General features: G+C 39.5%; 1 protein-coding gene across 1 annotated transcript; it reads right to left on the bottom strand.

The window, feature by feature from the left end:
- Positions 1-682: 682 nt before the first annotated feature.
- On the bottom strand, positions 683-23,491 carry RIPK2 (receptor interacting serine/threonine kinase 2). Its single transcript, XM_035546238.2, has 11 exons — positions 23,192-23,491; positions 20,085-20,238; positions 18,377-18,532; positions 15,988-16,145; positions 12,643-12,692; positions 12,147-12,308; positions 8,950-9,035; positions 8,703-8,792; positions 7,961-8,066; positions 2,649-2,828; positions 683-1,487 (listed from the first exon to the last, which is right to left on the bottom strand). Exons 1-11 carry the CDS (start codon positions 23,377-23,379, stop codon positions 1,162-1,164), a joined length of 1,656 nt encoding a protein of 551 aa, XP_035402131.1. The 5' UTR covers positions 23,380-23,491; the 3' UTR covers positions 683-1,161.
- Between the last annotated feature and the right edge of the window lie 149 nt (positions 23,492-23,640).

Raw genomic sequence — 23,640 nt, 5'->3', positions numbered from 1 at the left:
ATAATAAAACCAACACATACCTTTTGCTCTCAGGTTGCCCCACTTGTGTCTCAACATGTTAGCACCATCCTTGAGACATAAAAGGTTAGCAGAGATGTTGTCCAGAGAACGTTAAGGTAGCTCAGGGTACCGCATTTTCCCCTCAACATCTAAGCACTTTGCTTCTGCTGCCACACTGGAGAGGCTCACGCACATTACTTCCAGCCTGCCAGTGCAGTGCATGTTTGATCTTTGTATATAACCAAACTACTGCTTGTCATGTAAATATGAAAAATAAAATTGAATTAGAAGTTTGATCCAGCAGCATGAACAAGAAGTATGTACACAAAACTGTGACTATAAGCGAGGCTATAACTGAGGGTTCCCTTGTACAAGCTGGATGTGGATCTTATCATACTCTAATTTCAAGGGGAATTTAAGCGGGTGTAACCAAATAATATAAGGTTAGAGCTCCACCCTTTCTAGTGTATCAATTCTTAGGACAATGATGATCAGCATGAGGTCGTCTTCACCCTGGGGCTCCTCTTTGGATTCACACTCTTCTTATGCAGTGGTCTGAAGTGCTTACCCTGGCAACAAAATAGGGAAAACAAAACAATAATAGAAATCCTGTGAAAATACAGTGTAAACTTCCACCCACCTACCACTCCTCACAGGTATCTTGGGAGGAATACTCAGTATAGCTGGAAGAAGGAAATTTATTTACAAACACAGCATGCAAGCCTGAAAATAGAGCACCTAGTTTTTTTTCCCCGTCTACAGGAAAAATCAGGTGAAGGGAAGACAACTAATACCAAGTTGAGATAAGTTGTCTCAGTCCTGTGCAATGGTAGGAAAAGCTATGTATAAACACAAAATATGATACGTATAAGCACAAAATATGTAAAACAGGGATCATTTAATGATTTTACTTTGTCACGTATAAACAAAACACTTGTATGAATTCAGTCAACAAGTGTCAAGTGTTTGGCTTTCTGGCTGCACTCCAACTGATTCAATTGGTAAATCACCAAATGCAGCCTAGATGAAAAGTCTAGTGTCTTTTCTGAGACTCTACAAAGGTGTAGTAAAGACAAAGCAGTACAGATATAAAACTTCTAAATAGAAACAATGGTTGTGTATTAAGAAATATTCACAGGGCTTCAAAAAAAACAAACAGATTTAAAGATGCAGTCTTAGAGAATTAGATACAATGTCTGGATAAGGTTGAAGTCCTAGCTGTTTGTTGTCTTTCAACTTTTGTATTATAATTCTGGCAAATTCCTCTCCGTGGCTATCTGAGGTATCGAGTAGTTGTCGGACTTTTGATGTCCTTGTAGGTTTGGTGCTTATAAGTTCATAGTCTTCTTTCATGAGTAAAAATCTTGATAGAAGAGCATCCAGTGACTGATTCAAACATGCTTCGGTCATCTGATCAATAATTTCTTCTCTTTTACTTTGGATCCATTGATGAGCTACATTCTGTTGCATTGTTTCCAAAACAAAATCTGAGATCATGGAGGATTAAAAAAAAAGAAAAAAAGATTAATATTTTAACACTTCGTGTTAATAAATAGTGCCATAAAACAAAGAATGAGCTGAGAAAGAGCTGGTAAAAAGTGTTTGTTTTTTTTTTTGGTCAGATATTCACTTGATTATTATCTTACATTCCACGTTTAAAATGTGATAGTTGCCAAATTTCCTGGTTAGAATATAATTTTTATTCCAAATCACAGAATAATTTAAGTTGGAAGGAACCCTCACCTTGTCTAATGTTCTACTCAAAGCTACCCAAAGATAAGTCAGGTGTCTCAGGGCCTCCTCTGGGTGAATTTTGAGCATCTCCAAAAATGAAACTTCTATAGACTTAGGCAAACTGTTCTAGTGTTTGACCCAACTTGGTAATAAAAAGAGAGAGGTGCTAACTTAGCTTCAGTAAAAATCCCCCTAGGAAGTGTACTGAAAAAGCCTGTGTAGCTTCCAGCATATATTCCTCAAGTTGAGGATTTATACAGTGAAAAGGTACAGATCCTCATATTCCTAGGAGTCCCCCACCACAGTGGATCCAAGATTCTGCGTAGAAGGCTGTAGAAAGCTTTCTCCCTTCCCTTGACATTTTTCAATTGTTTCTGGTTTACTCTCAGAAAGTAATTTTTAAGTGAATGCTTCCAGATAACCCACTCACAGTCTCAGTCAATGTGTTTTCCAGTCTCAAGTGCCCACAGTAATCATAACTACTCTTAGTGCTATATGGATGAGAACCCCTACGTTGGTAAATGCCTGCCCCACACCTGTCTGTGAATTAAACTCTAGCTAACATTTTTTTTTTTGTATTCTGCTGGATTGCAGCACTGCTACAGCAGTAGGAGAAAGGAAAAATAACATTAGTAAAGAGAATGCTCCCAAGGCAGCAGGAATTAAGTTTGCTTAAAATGAAAGGAAAAAAGTTAGGAACTACAGGTACATCTACTACGCCACAATTTACATTATTTTTACTTACTCTGTCATAGAAGGCTACAAGGGCAGAATCACTTGCATTCTTAATTTGCAGCATGCTTTGTTTGCATTTTACAGATGAACAACAGTTCCGGTTTCCAATTCATATGCGCATATATTCAATATTAGGACACTTACTATGGGACTTGGAATTAAACCAGTGTTTGCTATACCTGAAGGAATTGGTGATGTCCGCAGCATAGATGATGAGGAATTTGAGGGAACTGAAATACTCTTGTCAGATGAGGGAAGATAACTATATGGATGCACAAAAAGTTTGGCACTTTGAGTTACGGAGAGATTTTCATCCACGCTCTGACAGCTGAGAGAGTGTAGACTACCAGAATCTCCATCTTAGGAAAGAAGAAAAAAAGCTGTAATAGTTCTGCATTCATTATGCTTGTAAAATACAATATTTAGAGCAATTCTATAACACAAATTGTAAACAACCTAACATCATTTCAAATACAGCAACATTATTCCTTCAACTCAGCTTCTCAGCACATTTCTCTCCCTTGTCTTTTACCAGGGCTTGATCGTGTTTTTGGGGGTCTTGTTTTATTTTAAAAGAACACAGAGAATAAATCCAGTAGATGTGAACTGTCAAAGCTCTGATGGACAGAAATTTGATGTGGGGACTAGAAGAACAAAACAATTCCTGAAGTGTTTGCAAAGAGGTGCGAGTCAGCATGAAAGCTGACTAATTTATTTTTATGAAGTTTGGTAGTGTAACAAAGGTGGAAAGATTAAAAATGATTCAGGTGGAGGGAAAGAACATGAAGACCAATGAATACATTCAGTGGGATGTGAATGGAAGGTTTTGGTAGTCTGATGAAACAGCATATGATATCAAGAAAGCTTTGTGTAAACTTTATGAAAAAAGGGAAAGAAGGATTTTTATCAGGTGGGGAACATAGTAGTTTCTACTTTTAGGATTTTAATAGCAGAAAAAAGATGATGATTGATACAAAAGCAGTAGTTGGAGAGAAGAGATGACAAACAGCTGATCAGAAACAAATTACAGGGCATATACCCAATTCTGTACATAGTTTTCATTACAGACTTTCACAGTCTCATTTGACAAAAAGCTTTGGCTATGTTAACTAAGAAACACAGATACTGATATAAGAATCAGGAGAGCATCTCATGACAATAAGATGTCGCTCCATGCACTATTTGGGATTTATGGGTACATGACAAATGTGGGATTCTGAAGGTGTATGCTTAGATGGCAATGTTGACTTGCCGCTGTGAAGAGCAGGAATACGAAAACGTGAAAAAAATATACACGAATTATTTAAACAGAACTAAAACTCATGATTCTAAATGGACTAGAATTCATAGTAGCTACTATTTTATTTCGTGGAAGGCAAAGAAAGTAAGCAGGGCAGAACTATGTACTGTGATGCGGTATTATCTGCTGCATGAATGAGAAATGATAAGGAGAGAACTGGTGTGAGAAAAGAAACTTTAGAAAAGGATTTTAAAAAGTTCTGCAGGGCTAGATTGTTCTAGATCTCTAGGCACACACAGATCTCTAGTAACAGTAGAGACAAAACTACTGGAACTGTACACCAGTATGAGAGAATGACCCTGACCAGCGACCATAGCATAAAAAAAAAGAAACATGCTAATGAAGTTTGCCAATGTCATTCAGAAAGAACAGGCTAACCCAGGTTATTCAGAAAGAACCTAGTTGACAAAGAAGTAAAAGAAGTGGAAATTCAGTAGCACAAAATATGAAATCTAGCTTCAAGCAGTGCCTGGTGATTTGCAATTGACATGAGGGGAAAAAAAAAAAGGTAAATTATTCTGTAACAAAGGATAATGTGAGAAAAGAAATTCTAAGATATATTAAGCAAAGGTTTTATTTCAGACAGAAAACAGTTGTTACACCTCTTTTATAATATTAAATACAGAGGTCTGGTAGCTGCCTTAGTTCAGTAATTTAAGTTAGAAGATGCACAGCAAGGACTAGCAGGATACAATGACAATGAAGTATCTTATTTTACAAAAGGACTTCAAAAGTGTTTATCCTGTTTATCTAGTAAAACAAAGTGTAGTAAGAGATTACTCTACATTGGAAATAAAATGGGAAAAGAGGGAAAGAACTATTTAAACCTAAAGCAATACTCAAGAACAAATGTGTATAAGCTGACTAGAAAAAAGGCTATTGAGCAAAGTAATAACATACACTTTTACTGGCAACTTGATTGGTTTATAAACGTTGTTCTATGAAACGAATGCCTGCAATTATAAAAGAATGAACTTGATGGCCCAGGAGGTACTTTCTAGACACAGTACTAAACTTAACTGATGTACAGATAGATCTTCAGATTCTAAAGAGTGACTAAGAAGTTGTAGGTGGAAAAATAATTTCCTTTTCAGAACATACCAGTGCAGAAGCAAGTCATAAAATGAGATGTTGCTCCCATCAGCATCCATTTATATGGATGTATGGTTTGAAGGCATAATATAATTCTAGAATATAGAAAAGGCCCCACTTGGAAGGGACCTTCAAAGATCATCAAGTCCAACTGCCAGACTAACCAAGGCTAACCATAAGTTAAAGCACATGAATGAAGGCATTGTCCAAAAATCTCTTGAACGCTGACAGGTATGGGGTATCAAGCACCTCTCTAGGAAGCCTCTTCCAGTTTTTGACCACCCTCAAGGTAAAGATTTTTTTTTTTTTTAATTAGAACCACTCTCAACCTTCCCCTGGTTCAGCTTTGTGCCTTTCCCACTCATCCTGTCATCGGCTCACAGACAGAAGAGACCAGCAGCCCCCTTCCCTCTCCACTTCCCTTCCTCAGGAAGTTGCAGAGAGCAATGAGATCACATCTTGGCCTCCTTTTCTCATGACTAAACAACCCAAGTGTCCTTAACCTCTCCTCAAAGGACTTGCCTTCCTGCCCTTCTACCAGCTTTGTTGCCCTTCTCTGGATGTTCAAGTACCTTAACATCCTTTTAATATATGTGAGCACATTCATTAAATGCAATATAAAACCTCATTTCTGAAAGGAAGAAATACCATGTTCCCAAACATACTCAGTAGAATCCTAGAACAACAGATGAATTCCTTGAATGAAATAAAAGCAAGACGTGCTTAGATTTGGAGTTAACATGCTTGCCTGAACATGAGCTGGCAGTGTGCCCAGGTGGCCAAGAAGGCCAATGGCATCCTGACTTGTATCAGGAACAGTGTGGCCAGCAGGACCAGGGAGGTGATCGTGCCCCTGTACTCTGCTCTGGTGAGGCCGCACCTCGAGTGCTGTGTTCAGTTTTGGGTCCCTCACTTCAAGAAGGACATTGAGGCCCTGGAGCGTGTCCAGAGAAGAGCTGCGAAGCTGGTGAAGGGCCTGGAAGACAAGTCCTATGAGGAGCAGCTGAGGGAACTGGGGGTGTTTGGTCTGCAGAAGAGGAGGCTCAGGGGAGACCTCATTGCTCTCTACAACTACATGAAAGGAAGGTGTGGGGAGCTGGGGGTCAGCCGCTTCTCACAGATAACTAGTGATAGGACTAGAGGGAATGGCCTCAGGGGAGGTTCAGGTTGGAAATGAGGAGACATTTCTTCTCAGAAAGAGCAGTCGGGCATTGGAATGAGTTGCCTAAGGAGGTGGTGGAGTCACCGTCCCTGGGGGTGTTTAAGGAAAGGTTGGACGTGGTGCTTAGGGACATGGTTTAGTGGGTGACACTGGTGGTAGGGGGATGGTTGGACCAGATGATCTTGGAGGTCTTTTCCAACCTTAATGACTCTAATGATTCAAAGCATTGCTTCATAAAATGTCTAAAAAATGTTTCATTGTTGTGCTGGGCCTTGCAAAAACTCAGACTTATGTAAATTACAAATCTGAAAGCATTTGTATGCTATAAAATTCAGAAAAAGGCAAAGCTACAAAATAGTTGGAATGTTACTAATGGGCTGCAAACAAGACTGTGACAGCGAGCTATCTGCTGATAACAACAGGGATATAATGGTACCACTTCGGCAACAGTACTTGAAACAAATCAAGCAACAGTTAAATGCACAGAGTAGACAACAGGTCCTGGCTTTTTTTTTTCCTGGTGATCAAATTTTACAAATTCCAAGTTATATTTTTATTGGATTTGATGTCGCAAGCATGAATTTGTTGTTTTCTTAGAAAACAAATTTTTCAGGACAGACCATAGCTATCTGTCTGCTTACAGTGTCCAGAATAAGAAGGACAGCAGACCTGGGTCCTAGCAAAATAATTTAACAAATGATGTAATAATATCTTCTGTGACTTCTCACAAAGAATTGAATGAAAGAATGAAAATTATGTAAAGAAATTCATATATTTCTTCTAGTCAGCACGTGCGTCAACAAGATCTTGTCACCTCTATCAAAATACATTGGGTTTGAACAGCCATTGTCACAATTCCATTTATTCTAATTGCTGTTAGAAAATAGGGGTTTTGTAGACACAGGCATTACAGTTTCTCCACACACATACAGCAACATCTAAGCAGTAACTCTATAAAGGACCACCAACTGATCAGTCAGTTTAATTGTACCATCACAGTCAATGATCTCCACAGGAAGATTTGGCAACTTTTAATAAAAAACAGCAGCAACAAGGGCTGACATTTACCATTATGGTCAAGCATTGAAATGGGCTGCCCAGGAAAGCAGTGGAGTCCCCATTCCTGAAGGTATTTAAGAGACTTATCGACATGGCACTAAGGGACATGGGTCTTGGTAGAATATCTCCAGTTTTGCAGTGTCCCAGCACACCTTTTGATGCTCTATAACAATACAGTTAATTGTCTTGTCTGCTTTAATACCAATGGTCCCTGCAAAGCCAAAGGATGCCCCATTCTTTTGGAATATAAGTTTACATTCTTTCAAAACTTAAATGCAGTTTTAATTTCATAATGTATTGCTATTCCATCTGAGTCCCAGAGCTTTTTTCTGGCTTCTGATGTCAGCAAAACCTCAAAACTGAGTTTTGCCTAGGAATTTTGCCAACTTTTATTTGTCAGAGGTGATAAATACAAAAGATATGTGCAGACACTTTTGCAAGCCAATCTCTTTAATAAAGCCTTTTTACTGATTGAATGAGAAATGATCTAGAGGTTGGGCTGTATTAGAAACTTTCAGTTTACTCAGCTTTAAGAACACCTCACAATATTTAGCCTTTTTATATTTAGAAATACTTCACAAATGATTAACTAAACTGCCAAGATGACAGATGACAAACTGACAAGCAAATGCTATTGCTGCGCTCATGGCCCTGAATAGGAAAACTAACGCTGTGAGGATTTGTCAAGTGACAGGAACATAAAATCAGAGCTAAAATACATTAGTTTTTCAGCCAGAATACTAAGTTGACAGCAATAAAACACATCTCTTTTCTGATATAAACAGATATCCAATAACCTACTATGCAAATGCAATGTCAGAAAGGGAGCATAAAGCTGTGATGGCAAATTAAGTTTATATGAAGTCATGAGTACCTACCTGATGAGAGGATATTACACTTGGGAATAGACTTGAGTCTTGATATATCTGGAGAGATGCTTCGAAGGGGAAGTGCATCACAGTGTATGGAGGCAGAACACGTTTCCTGAAACGATTCCAGTTATATAATGAACATTAATACATTTAATAAATAAATGCACATTAAATAAATAAAAAGATGCAATGATTTACCAAGTACTTCCCCATCACTGTCTTTTCCCTATTTTCTAAATACTCAATAGACAGCACAATTAGAATATACTGAGACAAAAGAAATATACGTAACCTTAATGCTTGTGTTTTTCCAAGGCAGAAAGCAATTTTGTGCATGAGTTTAACTATTAGTAAGAATCAAAAGAAGTAGCACTAAGAACCAAAATTTACAAACAAATCCATATGACCCTATGTAAGCAAGCTGCACAGAGGTGTAAGGAAGCAGAAGACAATCACTTGCAGACGCTGTGTGCTGGATTCCTCCTGGAGCAGATAGCTGCTTTTTCCACACTTTCAGGATACACCAAATGTACCCTTCTTATTTCTGCTTATTGAGCCTTTCCTATCTTCACTTATATGGCTGTGCACGTGATGCATCCCAGCTCAGCCAATACATTTTCTGACTGCACAAGAAAGTAAACTGCAAAACCATCCCCCCTTACTAAGATATCCGCCTTTGAAGCTCTCAGGATTTTTAATGATGTTGACATACCAGGGAAGGTCCAAATTCAACGTGCAAAATATTTACCTCTTGGGGATTCAGAGGTATATTTAGAGATGTTTTCTCCACATCTGTTTTCTTTCCAGTCTTGTGAATACATTGCGATTCATACTGTGACTGAAAGAGACGTTTTTACTTATATTAAATTTTTGATCTGTTTAAGCTTGATAATGGACTAATTGAATAATAAAGAACATTATATTTCGTTCAGCAAAGAAAAGCAGAAGTTGCCAATTTATTTTACCAGCTCACGACTGTAACAAAAGCTACTTACCTTTGATCTCTTTAAGAGAATTACTGCTTCCAGCATTGCTATTTCATCAAACGTTCTCAGGACTGGTTCAAGGTCTATTAAACACTCTAAACAGAGAAACAATGATTTGATGTGGAAGTTGTTTTCATATTGCTAAAACTACTTTCTTATATTTGCAAAACTAATTTGTTTATTAATACATACTACTCATGTTATTAAATAGAATTTTCTTGCTTTCACCTGTTACAACAGTTTTGCATCACTAAAACCAACCCTGATCTGGCCACCTCAGCAGCTTGGATCCAGGACTGTGCCAGACTCCAAGTCTTGCATTCCTGGAATGGACAGATTGATGGATTTGCTGTATTTCAAGACAGACCCAACAAGCTTGATCTGCTAAATGGGACCAAAAGGTGCAAGACCTCAGAATGTGTTGCTCTACTCCCATTCCAATAATGGTGCAAAGAATTATGAGGAAAATAAAAAATTCAAACAACAAAACCCCACAGCAATATCCAGAAGAGAAGCTGCAATGGAGGACCAGAGGAAATGGTGATAGTCAAAGCACTGACCTACCACATCCAGTGAATCCAAGTAATAGCATTTGTATGCTCACCAAAGGCAGTAAATCACAGATGCTAACATCATCTGTCTGCATAGGGAGCCACATGACAATTCAGTAAGCAAGTGACAACATGTGCAATGCTCCCTTGTCTTTCAATGCTGAAAGATTTGTGAAACTAAGTGTTTCAAATTTGAGGATGACTATTATACAAACATCTCTTTGAGACTGGGCAAGTATAACAAAATGTCAGTGAAGGATGACAGCACGTAACTACTGCATTTCTATAAATTCCACTGATTCAGCAAAACACATTTACTGTACTAGAAATCCATTACACTGCATTCTTATTAATGTATTTTTAATTTATTATAGTTTTACCACACTCCTTCCACATTAACTTTTTTTCACCGCCAGCTTCAAGACACTAATTCAGTAGTGGGATTCTTGTTCGCTTGCATCAGCTAACACAGAGTCTAGAGGTTTGGCATGCCATTTTCCACACTGAGGTACTAGGATTGTTAATCTTTATTGATTTTAATTAAACTGCAGGTTTCAAGACTGCAGAATCAACAAAATTACAGATCTGCATAGAAACAGGACGATAAATCCTTGTCCCTTTTTAATGTGGGGAACAGTTAGGTTAACCAAGCTTTTCTATTTAAAGTTTATTTTAAAAAGTAGGGTTTGGGTGTTTTTTTTTTTTTTCCTGTTTTATGGTAATTGCAAAATTTCCCAATCAGTGAGCTTTACTTCCCTTAATCTTGCAACGGTTTTGTAACTTCCTCTTTCTTTTTATGATAGTAAAGTAGAGGAAAAGCAATGCATGTTTCCTTCAAAGACCATCTTATTACAGGCGCTGCACTAATAACAGAGCAGAAGACAGCTCACGCTGTAGTCATATCCTAGGTAATTATCCCTTCTGTGTGACCACAGACATTGGCTACTATTTTATTTTTGGGTATGTGACAGAGGAAAGCAAGAATATCTACGTAAATGCTATGATCTATCTATTTTTTTTGATTTTAGAAAATATTATAAATTGGTTTATTTAGTTGGAAAAAAACATCCACAATTTAAAATCATACAAGCCAGACTCACACCAAAATAAACTAAGCTTTCATAATGTTCTTAATGCAAAGACAAAAATGGTTCTAAAAAGGACATGTAATTCATTTTGGAACGTAAACTTTGAAAATAAAGATGCTCAATCTGTTTGTCTGTGTGTCCATTTTTTTTTCAGCCAAACTGATCCATAAAAGTGAAGTTATGGACATTTCTTTTTGAGCTGTCTGAACAGTAATTTTCCAATACTTTCCAATTCAAAGGAATTATGTCTATAAAGGTTTTAAAAATAACAAACTTCTGTTCATCGAATCTTCAAGTGAAACATTAAGATTGCTGTCCTGCTTGTAAAATAAAATAAAAAATTAGAAAAAATAAATAAATTGGTATTTCAGGTAGGAGTCATTGCATTTTCAAGCTAAGCAGTGAGAAACTCAAAATAAAGGATTGCTTAATCCAGAGCTCTCTGTGCTGTTTTACACTTGAATACTTTTAGTAACTCTCATATTGTACTTCTTTTGTCTCTCCAATGTGATATAGCATTCCCTACATAATTAGGATTGCATTTTCAAAAGGAGTAGGGAGGGACTTTTTAAAGCACACTCAAATTAAACAAGCACAGCTGGGCAGCTGTGTGAACCACTGCTAGCTTCACTATGCTGATATATGTGACTACACCAACCCGCTCATGACTTTCAGCTAACTCTCATGGATTACCTTTATGTAACGGCCAAACAAGAGGCAAAAGTCACCAAAAAAAATAGGCAGCTTTTCATGTAAGGGAGAAATTGGTATGGGGAGTAAATCTGGACCCAACATACAACAAGTATGCCAGTTACGCATGACAAACCCAGGGCTGCTATATCAAAACAAAACTAATTCAGTTCATATGCCATGCCACACTAATCTCTGCAAGCTTGCTCTTCGATCTTAGGCTCTGTAATTCTTCTGTAATTTGCTGTAAAAAGGCTACAAGTATCTATATTTAATCTCATGTACAAAAAGCTAAACAAAGGAAATATGAAAAGAGAACGCTACATGTGTGGCATCAACCCGCTCCTTCTGAATCTGGGAGGTGGAACAATCAAAGATAAAGTCCCAGTGAAAAAGATTTATACATGCAAACACAAGGTGAAGTCACTACAGCTCATCTGATGAGCAATGATTTGCTGGTATGTTTGTAGGCTGGCTTACAAATCCCACAGTATTCACACTACTATTTTACCTTTCCCCCCCCCCTTCCTGTGAATAAAAAAATTAAAAGGAAGTCTTCCCTTCAAAATAAACTGAAAAAAAAGCACAAGTAGTAATCTATGCTACTTTTTCTACAGGGAAATTAGAGACAGCAAATGCAGGAGACTCCAACTAACAACTTAATTTTATTGCACACACAGCTCCATTCCCAAAGATTTGTTTATAGGCATAATGAAAGCAGACAAGTATTTTATCCCATGCAACGTGACTGTGCAGATGCATCTTTTGTCATCTTTACCATTTCCCTCTCGAGACTATAACCTTGCTCTGTTAGTGCCATGTGAGACAGAAATCTGCCACTTTAAAAATATTTCCTCATTACTCAAGATAAACTTACTTAAGAATGATGGTCTTTCATCCGGGTTTTGTGCCCATCCACTTACTATCAATCTTATGACGAAAGCTCGATGAGGAATGTCCATTGATAAACTTTCTTCACTTAAGTCTAGTCGCTGTCCTTGTGACACACTATACATTATCTGCAAGGGGTTTATAACTTCTGTCAAAATAGACATCGTGCATTCATTAGAAATATATGCAACATAAATAGCTTACTATAGGAGGGATAGTTTAGATTGCAGCCATAGTATTTACAGTTCACCAAAATAAGGCTATGCGTTTTTTGTTTTAAAAACAAAAGTATTTTGAATTTATCAATCAACAGTGTAATTTGAAAAACAACACAAGGAGAGCCTAATCTGTAACTCAATTCTTCAACATGATCACAAACTGGATTATTACAAAGTAACCCCTAAAATGCTTAAGCTCCCAGGTATCAGGTTTAGCCTTTACACAAGGCCAGAAAAATAAATTACAGGAAAAGATGGCCTTACCTTCAAATGGCTGTTTCCTTGACATCACTTCCCACATAATAATTGCGTAACTGTTTAAAGTGTAAAAAGTATGGAAGATATTATTTTAGATTGCTGACATTGATAAAACAATGTACTCAGCCTAGCATTTTATTAGAAATGTTTCACTAATACGATCCTGCATGGCACAAACTGGTCTGCTTGCTGAAAAATACAGTGATGCCCCAAACTTACGCAAACTAGCAGGAATTCTAATCAATGACTTCAGCTGGAACTAGTCAATAATTTTGAAGTACAGAAAAGCTACAGGGCATCTAAGCTCCTCTTCCAAATCTGTATTAGCTCTGCTCTATGTTGTGAATTACGTATGTGCAGTTTAAATCTCAGCATGTAAACCTAACTTCAGCAGTATGGTGCCTTCCCAGTCCTGATGGCCACTCTGATGTCCCCACAGGGAGCAGGGTGCAGCAGACAGGATGGCTCTCACCATGCCTGTCCCAACAGAAACTCAAGAGTCAGGTAAGATATGGACTTGCACCAGGAGACATACCCCAGCTTCTCCCACAGACATGTATACTTTCAACTTATGTAATCATCTCTGCAAGAAGAGATGCCACTTAGGACATTCACTTTATGAAAGAGACTTTTGGGAAGACCTTGCCCAGAGAGGCAGTGGAGTCTCCTCCTTGGAGACTTTCAAAAGCTGCCTGAATGTGGTGCTGGGCACCCTGCTCTGGGTGTCCCTACTTGGACACGGGTGGGACCTGATGTCTCCAGAGGTCCCTGCCAGCCTCAGCCACTTTGTGAAGACCATTCTGAATGACAGACAGGCAACAGACTGAACATACATCTGCTCACTCAAACCAGTGACATTCTTTTCCATTCACATTAACAGGAATGGAGGTGGCCCAGTGCATACAAATCTGCTCCATCTTTAGCAGACTAGTCACTCTCTTCAGTCATCAGGACATATTAATATAAAGGTAATTCTAAAGAAGTTTTTAACTTAAATTAGATTACTTAAGTGCAACACTGACTTAAGTTATATAAAAAAATCAGTGCAGATAAAGCAAACAAAAAACTAAAAATAATGTAAAGAAAACAGATCTGGCTTTCTGTATAAGAATAGGAACTTGGCATGACGAATAAATCTAGCAGTTCTAAGCCTGAAGTGAGTAAGCAGTGAGTATTTTTGCTCAAGAGTGTCATTTCCAATGTCAAACATTATAAAGCTACCTTCTCAACCAAAGTTTCTCATTGTGTTTAAAAATTGATTGTAAACATTTATTTAAAAAAATGTAGATCTGAAATTGTAAAGTTTAATATTTAAAAAATTTAATCCAATTTCCATTGAAGCCATTTTACAAAAATCATAAGAAAAAATGATACAATGCAAAGAATTATGTTTTTCTTAAGTAAACATTCTTTTTAACTACTGAAGTAACTTTACACAAAGATAGCATCTTCCTAGATCACCAAGAAGTACCAAATTTTGCATGCGGGCTACATTTAACTTCCCAGAAACATTAAACAAATTAACAACTGCCAACTAGGCAAAAATGAAAAAAATTAAGTCAGAATGAAATAACTGAAGCTTAAAATCAATCATTTAAACTAAGCTTTCCTAACTACTTATTCCATTCACAGTATTTTGTTTTCAATGTTAATAATAATTTCAATAACTTTTAATAAGAACAGTCCTTGTTAGAAAGGCTGCTTTTGATGCATTCCTGAGAAATTCATGCAGGCTGATTTATTTGGCATGGCAAATTATTACTTGTAAAAATTAATACGGCTTGGATGCTTTTTCTTTAAACAATTCGTTTCTTTAGAAAGATCATAAATTAGCTTTAATATCTCACCAACATTGTTTTATCCTCTGTAGTCTGTTAATCAGACACCCAACCTTTCATTCAATTTGGAATCTCTCTATAATTAAAGATTATTCTCTCTGTTCTGTAACACCACAGCATACCACTTCTTGCTGATACTCCCTTTACTGTATTCATGTTCTCCTTTCTTATTTCTGCTTCACAGCACCTCCTTCCGACCCTGGTCACTGGTCTTTGTGTGTGATATTTCTGGTGGTCATTTCCTCCACTGTCTCTCTACCCCTACATTTTCCTGCCTTGAACTTCCATCTGTTTTCGCTGTACTTCCTTAGTTTCTTTTCTCTCTCCTCAATAATCTCCATTTCCTTCTTGATTTAACAGTTTTCTAAGATCTACTTACCTTTTCTCTCTTATTTTCTCCCATTCGTTGTTCTTCTACACGCAACTTTTTTTCCTAACATTTATCTTCCTCATCTCCACTCACTCATTAATACAAAATCCATACTTTCAAATCCTCTAAAAGCAGAAGCCATAACTTCACACTGCTACTTCTTTCTCCATAATACATTGGTATTCCTTTTCAATGTCTACCTAGTCCACACTTTCTCCTCAAAGGGTGAGGAAAGCAGAATGTCAAAGAACTTCGTGTGCTCTTCAAAAGTAAAAGGATAATTAAAAGAAATAATGGTCTCTCTGGATGTCAGTGAGTCCCTCTGAGGCTGATTTATCTTCCACCAAAACACAACCCTGTCACAGACAGCTGAAATTGAAGATGGTAGAGCGCAACACAGATGGACTTTGTCACAGTGATACGCCTCTTCATACCTCCTAAATCTCCATCTGTGTATGATAATTCCCTCCACAATTGCTCAAATAACCTTTGAGCTCTGTGAACCTCTTCAAATTAGCTGATCATAACTCTAATATCCTAACAGCCATTTCTGTTCTTATACAGGTAGCCACCACTCTGCTACTTTCAGCTATAACTCAGAACTGACTGAAGCAAATCTACCTGAACATTGATAAAGTAAGCTACTCCTTAAGTAGATCTCTATTTGGAGATAGTGAGAGACAGGAGATCTCTAAACTTCCTCCAACCCCATTACCCTGTTTTTCCTAACCCCTTCCAAAAAAAAAAATTTTTTTTTCTTCTTTCCCCCCAGTACATTCTGCAATTATGTTAATTGATGCACACAAATTACAAAGGCGTGTGAAGCAAGGTAACAGTGAACAGTTTTTTCCTCCCCACATTCCCTGTATGTATACACTCTCATTCAAAGGAACCAGTCTCCTCTGTCTCTTTTCACAGTTCTAGTTTAAGCTCTGGAGTATTATACTTCTCACAGTGTTTCCTAGAGAAATGGGTAATCAACAACTCCAGCTACCAATTGATTCTTTTTTCCTGATTCATTTTGCTTAGACTCTTTCAACATCATTGAAAATAATAAAATTGCTGAAAACATGTTAAAACCTAATTTCAGCAACTCAGATTTGATTCAGATTGGAAAGTCCCCTTGAGGACAGCACGGGTTACCTGTAGATATCGTGTTTCACACTTGCCCGGGTTTTCTGACTGGGATTGTAATCTTCAGGTGGCATGTAGATGATGGTCCCTCCTTCTGGCAAGGAAGTTTCGCTGCGTGATTGCGACATGGATATGACACGCCATTTTGACATGCCAAAATCTGCAATCTGGAAAGGACAGAGCAGTTGTTCTAAGAACTGGATTTATCTGTTAACCCTTGTTACAAATTCCTCAAATACACCTGAAGGAACAGCTTGTTTAAAATCCTTAACCTGACACATAAAAAGTATGTGTTTGTCTTAACAACAGGAAACACCCGCTCCAGTGCAGAAAACATTCCCAGTTCATGACTCACACTATTCCTACAGCACTGCCCTGTCCTGTTGTTCTTTTAAGGATGGATTCACATACTCTGTGGCTGGGGTATCTATGGTGGAAGCCTGTCCTATATGAAAATCACTTTCTTTCACAGAAAATAAGCAAACCAAAAGACACTGAGTACTTCCAGCTCACTGGCTGTCTAGAATGCACAAAGTTAATAAGGATCATAATAGCTCTATGCAACTTAGCCTGCACATATCCTGGGACAATTGCTCTTACAAAACAATTTTAGGACAGCCCACCTCATCCCCAAAACTATGAAGCATTAATCTCAGATTAACTAATTTGGTATTCTGAAATTCTGTGCTGCAAGAAATCACCAAATATTTTGTTTACCGTGACCTCTGGGGCCATCCCAAAATAGTCTCCTTGTCCCTTCCTACAGAGTTTACAGTACAACTACATCAAGAATTAACTGACTTAGTTAACATTCCCAGACATCCACCAGGCAGGAGCAGGACGTCAGACGAGATTACAGGCAGGGAGATGCACAGTCAGAAGAACAGGCCTTCTGGTGGAGCTGCAGTGTCCAACATGCAAGGGAGAAATATATGTATGTAGGCAGCAATGACCTCTGGACTTGCTCAGCATTTGTATCAGAGCAAAGTAATTTTCAGAGATGCCTGTGTGAGCAATTGATGTAATAGAAATAAGCTTTCTGGAGAGTATAAACAATACCCTTGTTTTCTTTACACCTCATGCACTGAATCTTTCCTTGCTGTTACAGGTCAGGTTATCTTGTTCATTCAGTAGATCTGATACAGTCAGAAGCACTCTATGAATGGTGTTGCTTTTATACACGTACAATACTTTTTCTGTTTAGCACATGCGATTTCCTTCCTTGCAATTCCTGCCAGCTGTCCTAAATCAGAGAACTGTGCTACAGCCCAAAAAACCTTCCTTCCTATTACTCTAGCAAAGCAACTGTTTATATGCGGTCAGGCAGTGAACCAGACCGCACCAGTGCTGCTAGAGTATAAAAAAACAAAAGCGTGGATTACTTGGGCCAGTTCCCAGTCAGGTTTATCAGGAAGCTCTAGAGATGGTGACACTAGCAGAGCTGAGTGGGAGGAGGTATGAGCTGCTGAGGGCGTGAGTGAAGGGAATGCTGCGTAAGCTGCCTTGCTGCCAAGGAAAATGTCTTTGCAACGGAGAAAGAAGAAATCAGCACTGCATCCTTGATCTTTGCTCAAATGACCAACAGAAAGATTAATCTCACGTTAACTGAAGCAGTAGCCATTCAAGATTAAATTAGGTGTAAGATACCTCTTATTTCTCGTGTACATGAGTAGTACATTCTACCAATGTAAAAAACAGAGGATCTGAAGGGAAAACAAAGCTTACATTTTTATTTCATTAACAGAAGACCTCTTGCAATTAAAGAATCACCTAACCATTTTGTCAGAAGTACTTTTAATCTCTTTTTCACATCATGGCAATGATATTTTAAAAGACAGAATTCAAGTTTTAAACCCATTACTTCTTCACGTATGTTTGCTTGTTCTAGCAGCTTTGAAAGAGCCATCTCAGCATGTCCAAATTTTGAAGTTGTTTTACATGTTCTTATACTACACTAATAAAATAAACATGCATATTGAATGATAAGCATCAAATGGTGTTAACATTAGAGTTTGTTTTTTCTGACCTCTAGAACTAACTTGCCTGAGCATCTCAGACAGGAAAACTTTCTATTTTCTACTCAGAAAGGGCCAGACAGAGCTACTTGTGGGAGGCTGTCATCAGAAAGTGTCGCCGCTATTGAGTAACACTGCTATAGCGGAAGCAGCCCATATTCTGGAGTTCTGGTCTTTGTTTAGATGGATCAAAAATCCACACTTGAACAAAACAGAGCTTTCCAAAGAATTTCTAAGTTCTGTCTGAAAAGATAAAAATCAAACATCTGGCATACAGCTATGTCCCTTCTCTGTGGTGACAACCCCAGTCTTCTCCAGCTACAGTAATTAAACACTTTGGCTCATTCTGGATGCTGAGAAACATAAGAATTAAATAACTCTACCTTGACATGAAACTCATCATCCAGCAAAATATTCTGGGTTTTCAAGTCATGGTGCAGCAATGGAGGATTCATGTTGTGCAAATAGTTTACTCCCAAAGCAATTTCATAAAGAATGCGGTATCTCAGGCACCAGGGAACGTCGGGATACATATCTTTCTGCCAAAATAAAACCACAAAACCAGAATATAATCCTCTGTTCTGATCTGACAAGATAACACAAAGGCTTTCATAATAATAAGAAAGTGAGTTGGACAAGCAGTAATCTTTTAAAACATATATTACATTAACTGCACATTGATACTGGCTAGCTGTTAAAACAAATACATAAATATTAATCACGCATGTTATGATGTTATACTTCCAATCCCCTAACATTCATACAGTTCATGACTGCTATACATAATTTGTATAGGACATTTACCGTATTACTCATAATTACTCATATGGAAATATGAGTTACAGATGAACTATATGAAATCTGTAAACCATGGTCTATGAGTACTGCACAAAGAAAGACATGAATCATACCTGCTACTGACACTGGGGAAATAAAAAAGCGGTGAAACTAACCACAAAACACTACTTTTAGAAATATAAGTACAACAACAAAAAATCAGGGAAACTCAAATCTTAAAAGTTACCTTAACACTATTGTATTTGTGTCAAATACAGAGATGAGCTCTTTAAGGCATAGGCAGGTATTGATTAAGGGTACAGAAGAGACTGCAGTGCTATTGATACACAGCTACAGTAGCTTTACATTAGCTTGGACCAACCTCGTAACAAGTCTTACGAGGAGCGGCTGAGGGAGCTGGGATTGTTCAGCCTGGAGAAGAGAAGGCTCAGGGGCAACCTTACTGCTCTCTATAGGTACCTTAAAGGAGGCTGTAGAGAGGTGGGGGTTGGTCTATTCTCCCACGTGCCTGGTGACAGGACGAGGGGGAATGGGCTAAAGTTGCGCCAGGGGAGGTTTAGGTTGGATGTTAGGAAGTACTTCTTTACTGAAAGGGTTGTTAGGCATTGGAATGGGCTGCCCAGGGAAGTGGTTGAGTCGCCATCCCTGGAGGTCTTTAAAAGACGTTTAGATTTAGAGCTTAGTGATATGGTTTAGTGGAGGACTTGTTAGTGTTAGGTCAGAGGTTAGACTAGGTGATCTTGGAGGTCTCTTCCAACCTAGACGATTCTGTGATTCTGTGAACCTAATTGCAGCAGCTGAGAGTTCAGCACAGGAGAACTTACTCCTGAGAGTAAGACCTGGTAGAAATATTTGTTTAGATTAGCAATATTTGACTTCTATAAATGTTATTTTAAAAAGAAAAAAAAGTTTCAAATTCAGTAAACAGTCGTCTTTTTGTGATATTTACACTGCCAACAGCTCTGAAAGCCAGATTAAAGTAAGCACAAGTATTTCAGCTTCTAATTACAGAACAACAGAGATGTTAAAAGTGATCGTACACAATAATTCATCATTTAGCCTGTTATAGATTACAACATTACAGGAAAAAGTGCGATACAAATAAAGTCTACTGAGATTTGTTGCCCTTTGGGGGTACAGAAAGTCTATATGAGCAACATAAACTACCAGTGACTGTCCTTTAATTTGAAGTATTATTAATAATAAACTTTACTATACTACTCCCCTTAAGTATGGAAATCACAGTCTATTTAAAACAATCAGGGACGATTTAACGACTTTGAGTGCACTTACCCCATGTAAAAGCTCGTTTAGTGATCCATTAGTCATGTACTCCGTTACTATCCCAAGAAATTCAGGCTCATTGCAAATTCCCAAAATCGGCAGAATGTAGCTAAACCTGGCTTTGTGCAATATCTCTGCTTCTTTTAGAAGGTGATTTCTATCACTTAAATAAAAAGAAAATAAAAGAAAATAAAGAAGGTTAACATACCATTACTAGGAAACTAAGCAAATGTAAGGCTCCCTACATTCTGTTTAAAAAGCTATGTATCTATATGCAGCACCACCACCTTTCAGTACTTTTTCCTACCACATTGCACTTTGGTAACAAGATGCTTGCTATAAGACAACTCAGAATCTGCAAATACCAAACAACTTCCCTAGTTTTGCTGTTCTACACAAGTATCTCTATTTGCACAACACATTTCAACCATGTTTCCAGTAAATAAGAATACCATCAGAACTCCAACTGGCACCATCCTGAGCAACCAGAACAGCAACAACCAACTGCACCTGTCCTGTTTTACTGTCCATCTTCAAACACTATGTGTCCACTATGGCCCACTATTTATCTCCTACAGAGCGGAGATTTTAATACTTGTCTCGTGATTTTCCAGTATTTTAACTTAGAGGACACTGGTGTGCACTAAAATAGTACTGGTTAAAGGGATACGCCTTCACTTTCTGAAGGAAAAGGAAGGACCAGCTATGTTATGTTTTCATGTAAATTGTTCCTTTCAATTCAGCTCCTGCTTTGAATTGCCCTCTGCAAAAAAAACCAACAAAACAAAACACTTTGATTGCACGGGGAGCAGAGAGAGACCAACACCTGAATTTGGTGGTATGAATGCCCTTTGTTATTGTCAAATCTCCTCATAAGCGTGAATTTGATGCATCATTACAACTTCAGACCTTGCAGCATACAGTATGTGAAGGTCAAGTCATATTAAAAAATAAGTATGCCTTTATCCCCGAAAATTGAAAAGATTTTTTTTGCGTGCTTTGTATTTCAAATCATATTATATCTCAAATTGTATATTATAACTCAGAAAGCATATATCTCAAATATCCCACAGTGAGGATACTCAGACCATGAAGGAGTCTAAGCAAAAAAAATAAGATTTAGACTTTACACCAATGGGGACTGGTACAGGTACAAGTACATCTGCAAGATAACCAAACATGGGACTTTTACAGCACATCTAAGACTGAGCCTTTGGATGTGAGCCAGCCTGATTCAGCAGCTGTACAGCTGAGCTTGGGGCAAGGCGGCATCCAAGCCAAGTCCATGCCCATCAGGACTCAGCACAGCGCCGTATCGACCTGGCGATACAGCTCCCAGGTGAGAGCTGCTTTGTGTCCATCCAGCTCAGAGCACAGACCTATGGGTCTAGAGGAATGTGGACTGCTCAGTGTAGATGTAGTCCTCGCAAAGAAAAGGCCTCCAGAGTATATGGGGAAAAATGGAAGCCTAGAGAACTAAAGCCTGCTGCTTTTATGACAGCAAAAGTTAGAATTTAGTGGTATGTTAAATTAAGGCTAGTTGTTGGTCCTTGTTTCTGAGACGGAAAAAAACTTCTGTTTTGGAAAACTCTAGGTAGTGATCAAAGTAAAAAGGCAGTCTTCAGGAAAAGCATGGGACAAAACGCATGGCTCCTTCCCTCCCTCTAGTAAAAAATAGGTTTGAGAAAAATTAGGGGTTTTCCCAGACCACGAGGCACATCTGCATGGGATTCTGCTGTAACCGGGAAAGGAGTTGCAACACGCGGAGGTTTATTCCTGCGCCTGTAAGTCACTTCACCTTTGTCTGCTCCACACCAGAGGGGCATTGAGCAATGCCTAAACCAGCAGGAGCCCACAGCGGCTCCCAGGCTGCCTTGCTGTTGGGCAGGTCACACACCAAATTCTGCGATACACAGCACAGGCTTCCTGGTTGGAAGGATTAACTGCACTGTCAACTCTCCGGTCTTCCGTTTTCACGGCAGCTTTTTGAGGATGGTATGTTATATTGCCTACAGTACAACCCACAAGTTACTTGCTGCAGAGACTTAGAGCAGGTTTACTGCAGCTTTTGGTTATTCTGATAATATTTCTGAGCTTTGCATAGTATAAGGTTGTTAACTGGGTTGTTTTGATTACCCTGGCTGCCCTTTTTGTCAAGTTTTCACAGGTTAGATGTCACAGTAATCTAAATCCTAGCAAGGCTAAAAATAATATTTACTGTTTTCTCCCAAGTGAGTTCAGAGAACAAAACACTGCATTTCTGATTTGTGGGGATTTAAGAAGACATTTACATTAATGAAAATGAAACCAGTAAACTTAACAACAGCACAATGCTTCTGCTTAAAAACATAACTGAGACTTCGCTTCATTCTGGCAAGATTTCAGAGATAAAGCCTGTGTATTACACACACCTGGGGAATAAATTGTTCTAAGCCATCCAACCTCTTATTTTATATTCTAGCATATTGGGTCACAGGATTAGAAGTCTTCTGGGCTAGCTTGTAACCCTTCCAAAAACCAAACCCAAAAAACTTGTGAACGGAGGAACAGCTGACACATTTTTACACCCGTGTCCTGCTGGTTTAAGCGTGCAAGCCCACAAGCACACACGTACACCCGCGTGTCTCAGCTGCCTATCTGCCTCACACCGGATCAAAGAAACCTGAAGCAGTAAAGATGAAAGACACCTACAGAAGAAACAGGAGGCAACACCCTAAGGAGAGGCAAACTAGCATCGATATGGTAAAAAATTGGCATTATAGAGAGCGAAGGAGGCATAGATGGCTGTAAAGCTGCTCCCTCCTGCTGGGGTGACAGCTCGGCAATAAACGTGCTGCCACTTGACCCCCAGGAAAAGGGAACGCGATCGCTACCAGCTGACGAACTAGTGAAAACCAGCACTATGCGGGGGTCTGTACACCTGGTATTTAAGATTACGGCGAGACTTGGGGCAAAACCACCACCACCCCCTTCGGCACCCCAAAAGGAAGAAGCACCGGGGCCGCCCCACGTCCCCCCACCGCCCGCGCTGAGGCGGCCCCGCCTGCCACCCCGTGTCCCCCCGGACCCTCCCCAGACCTCCCCAGCCCCCGGCACCCCCCTGCCCGCCCCGCTACCTGTCCAGCAGCGGCCCCTGCAGGCACTTGAGGGCCACCGGGACCCTCCAGTCGGCGTGCCGGGCGGCCGACACGGTGCCGTAGGCGCCGCGGCTGAGGAAGCGCAGGTCGGGCAGCTTGCTGGAGGGGACGGCGGGCAGGGAGCAGCTGATGGCGCCCGCCCGGCCGCCGCCCTCCCCGCCGCTCATCCTCGGCCGGTTCCAGGGCCGGGGCCGGCTCCGTGCTGCTCGTAGGTCCCCGCGGTGCCGGGGGCGGCCACGCCGTGTCTGGGCCGGGCGCTTGCGGAGCCCACAGCGCCCCAGCCCGGCCGCCCCGACTCGTCTCGCCGTCCTTCCCCGCCTCTCCCCACACCCCAGCCCGCCTCCCCGCCAGCCCCCGCACCCGCCGAGGAGCGGCTTCCCCAAGGACAGCGGTCAGGCCCCTCCGCGGCTGTCCCGCGGGGATTTATC

This window comes from Cygnus atratus, chromosome 2 (assembly GCF_013377495.2).
Source record: "Cygnus atratus isolate AKBS03 ecotype Queensland, Australia chromosome 2, CAtr_DNAZoo_HiC_assembly, whole genome shotgun sequence".
NCBI classification, from domain to species: domain Eukaryota; kingdom Metazoa; phylum Chordata; class Aves; order Anseriformes; family Anatidae; genus Cygnus; species Cygnus atratus.
Note: the sequence above shows the minus strand (reverse complement) of the source record. Positions and strands in the feature narration are given on the sequence as shown.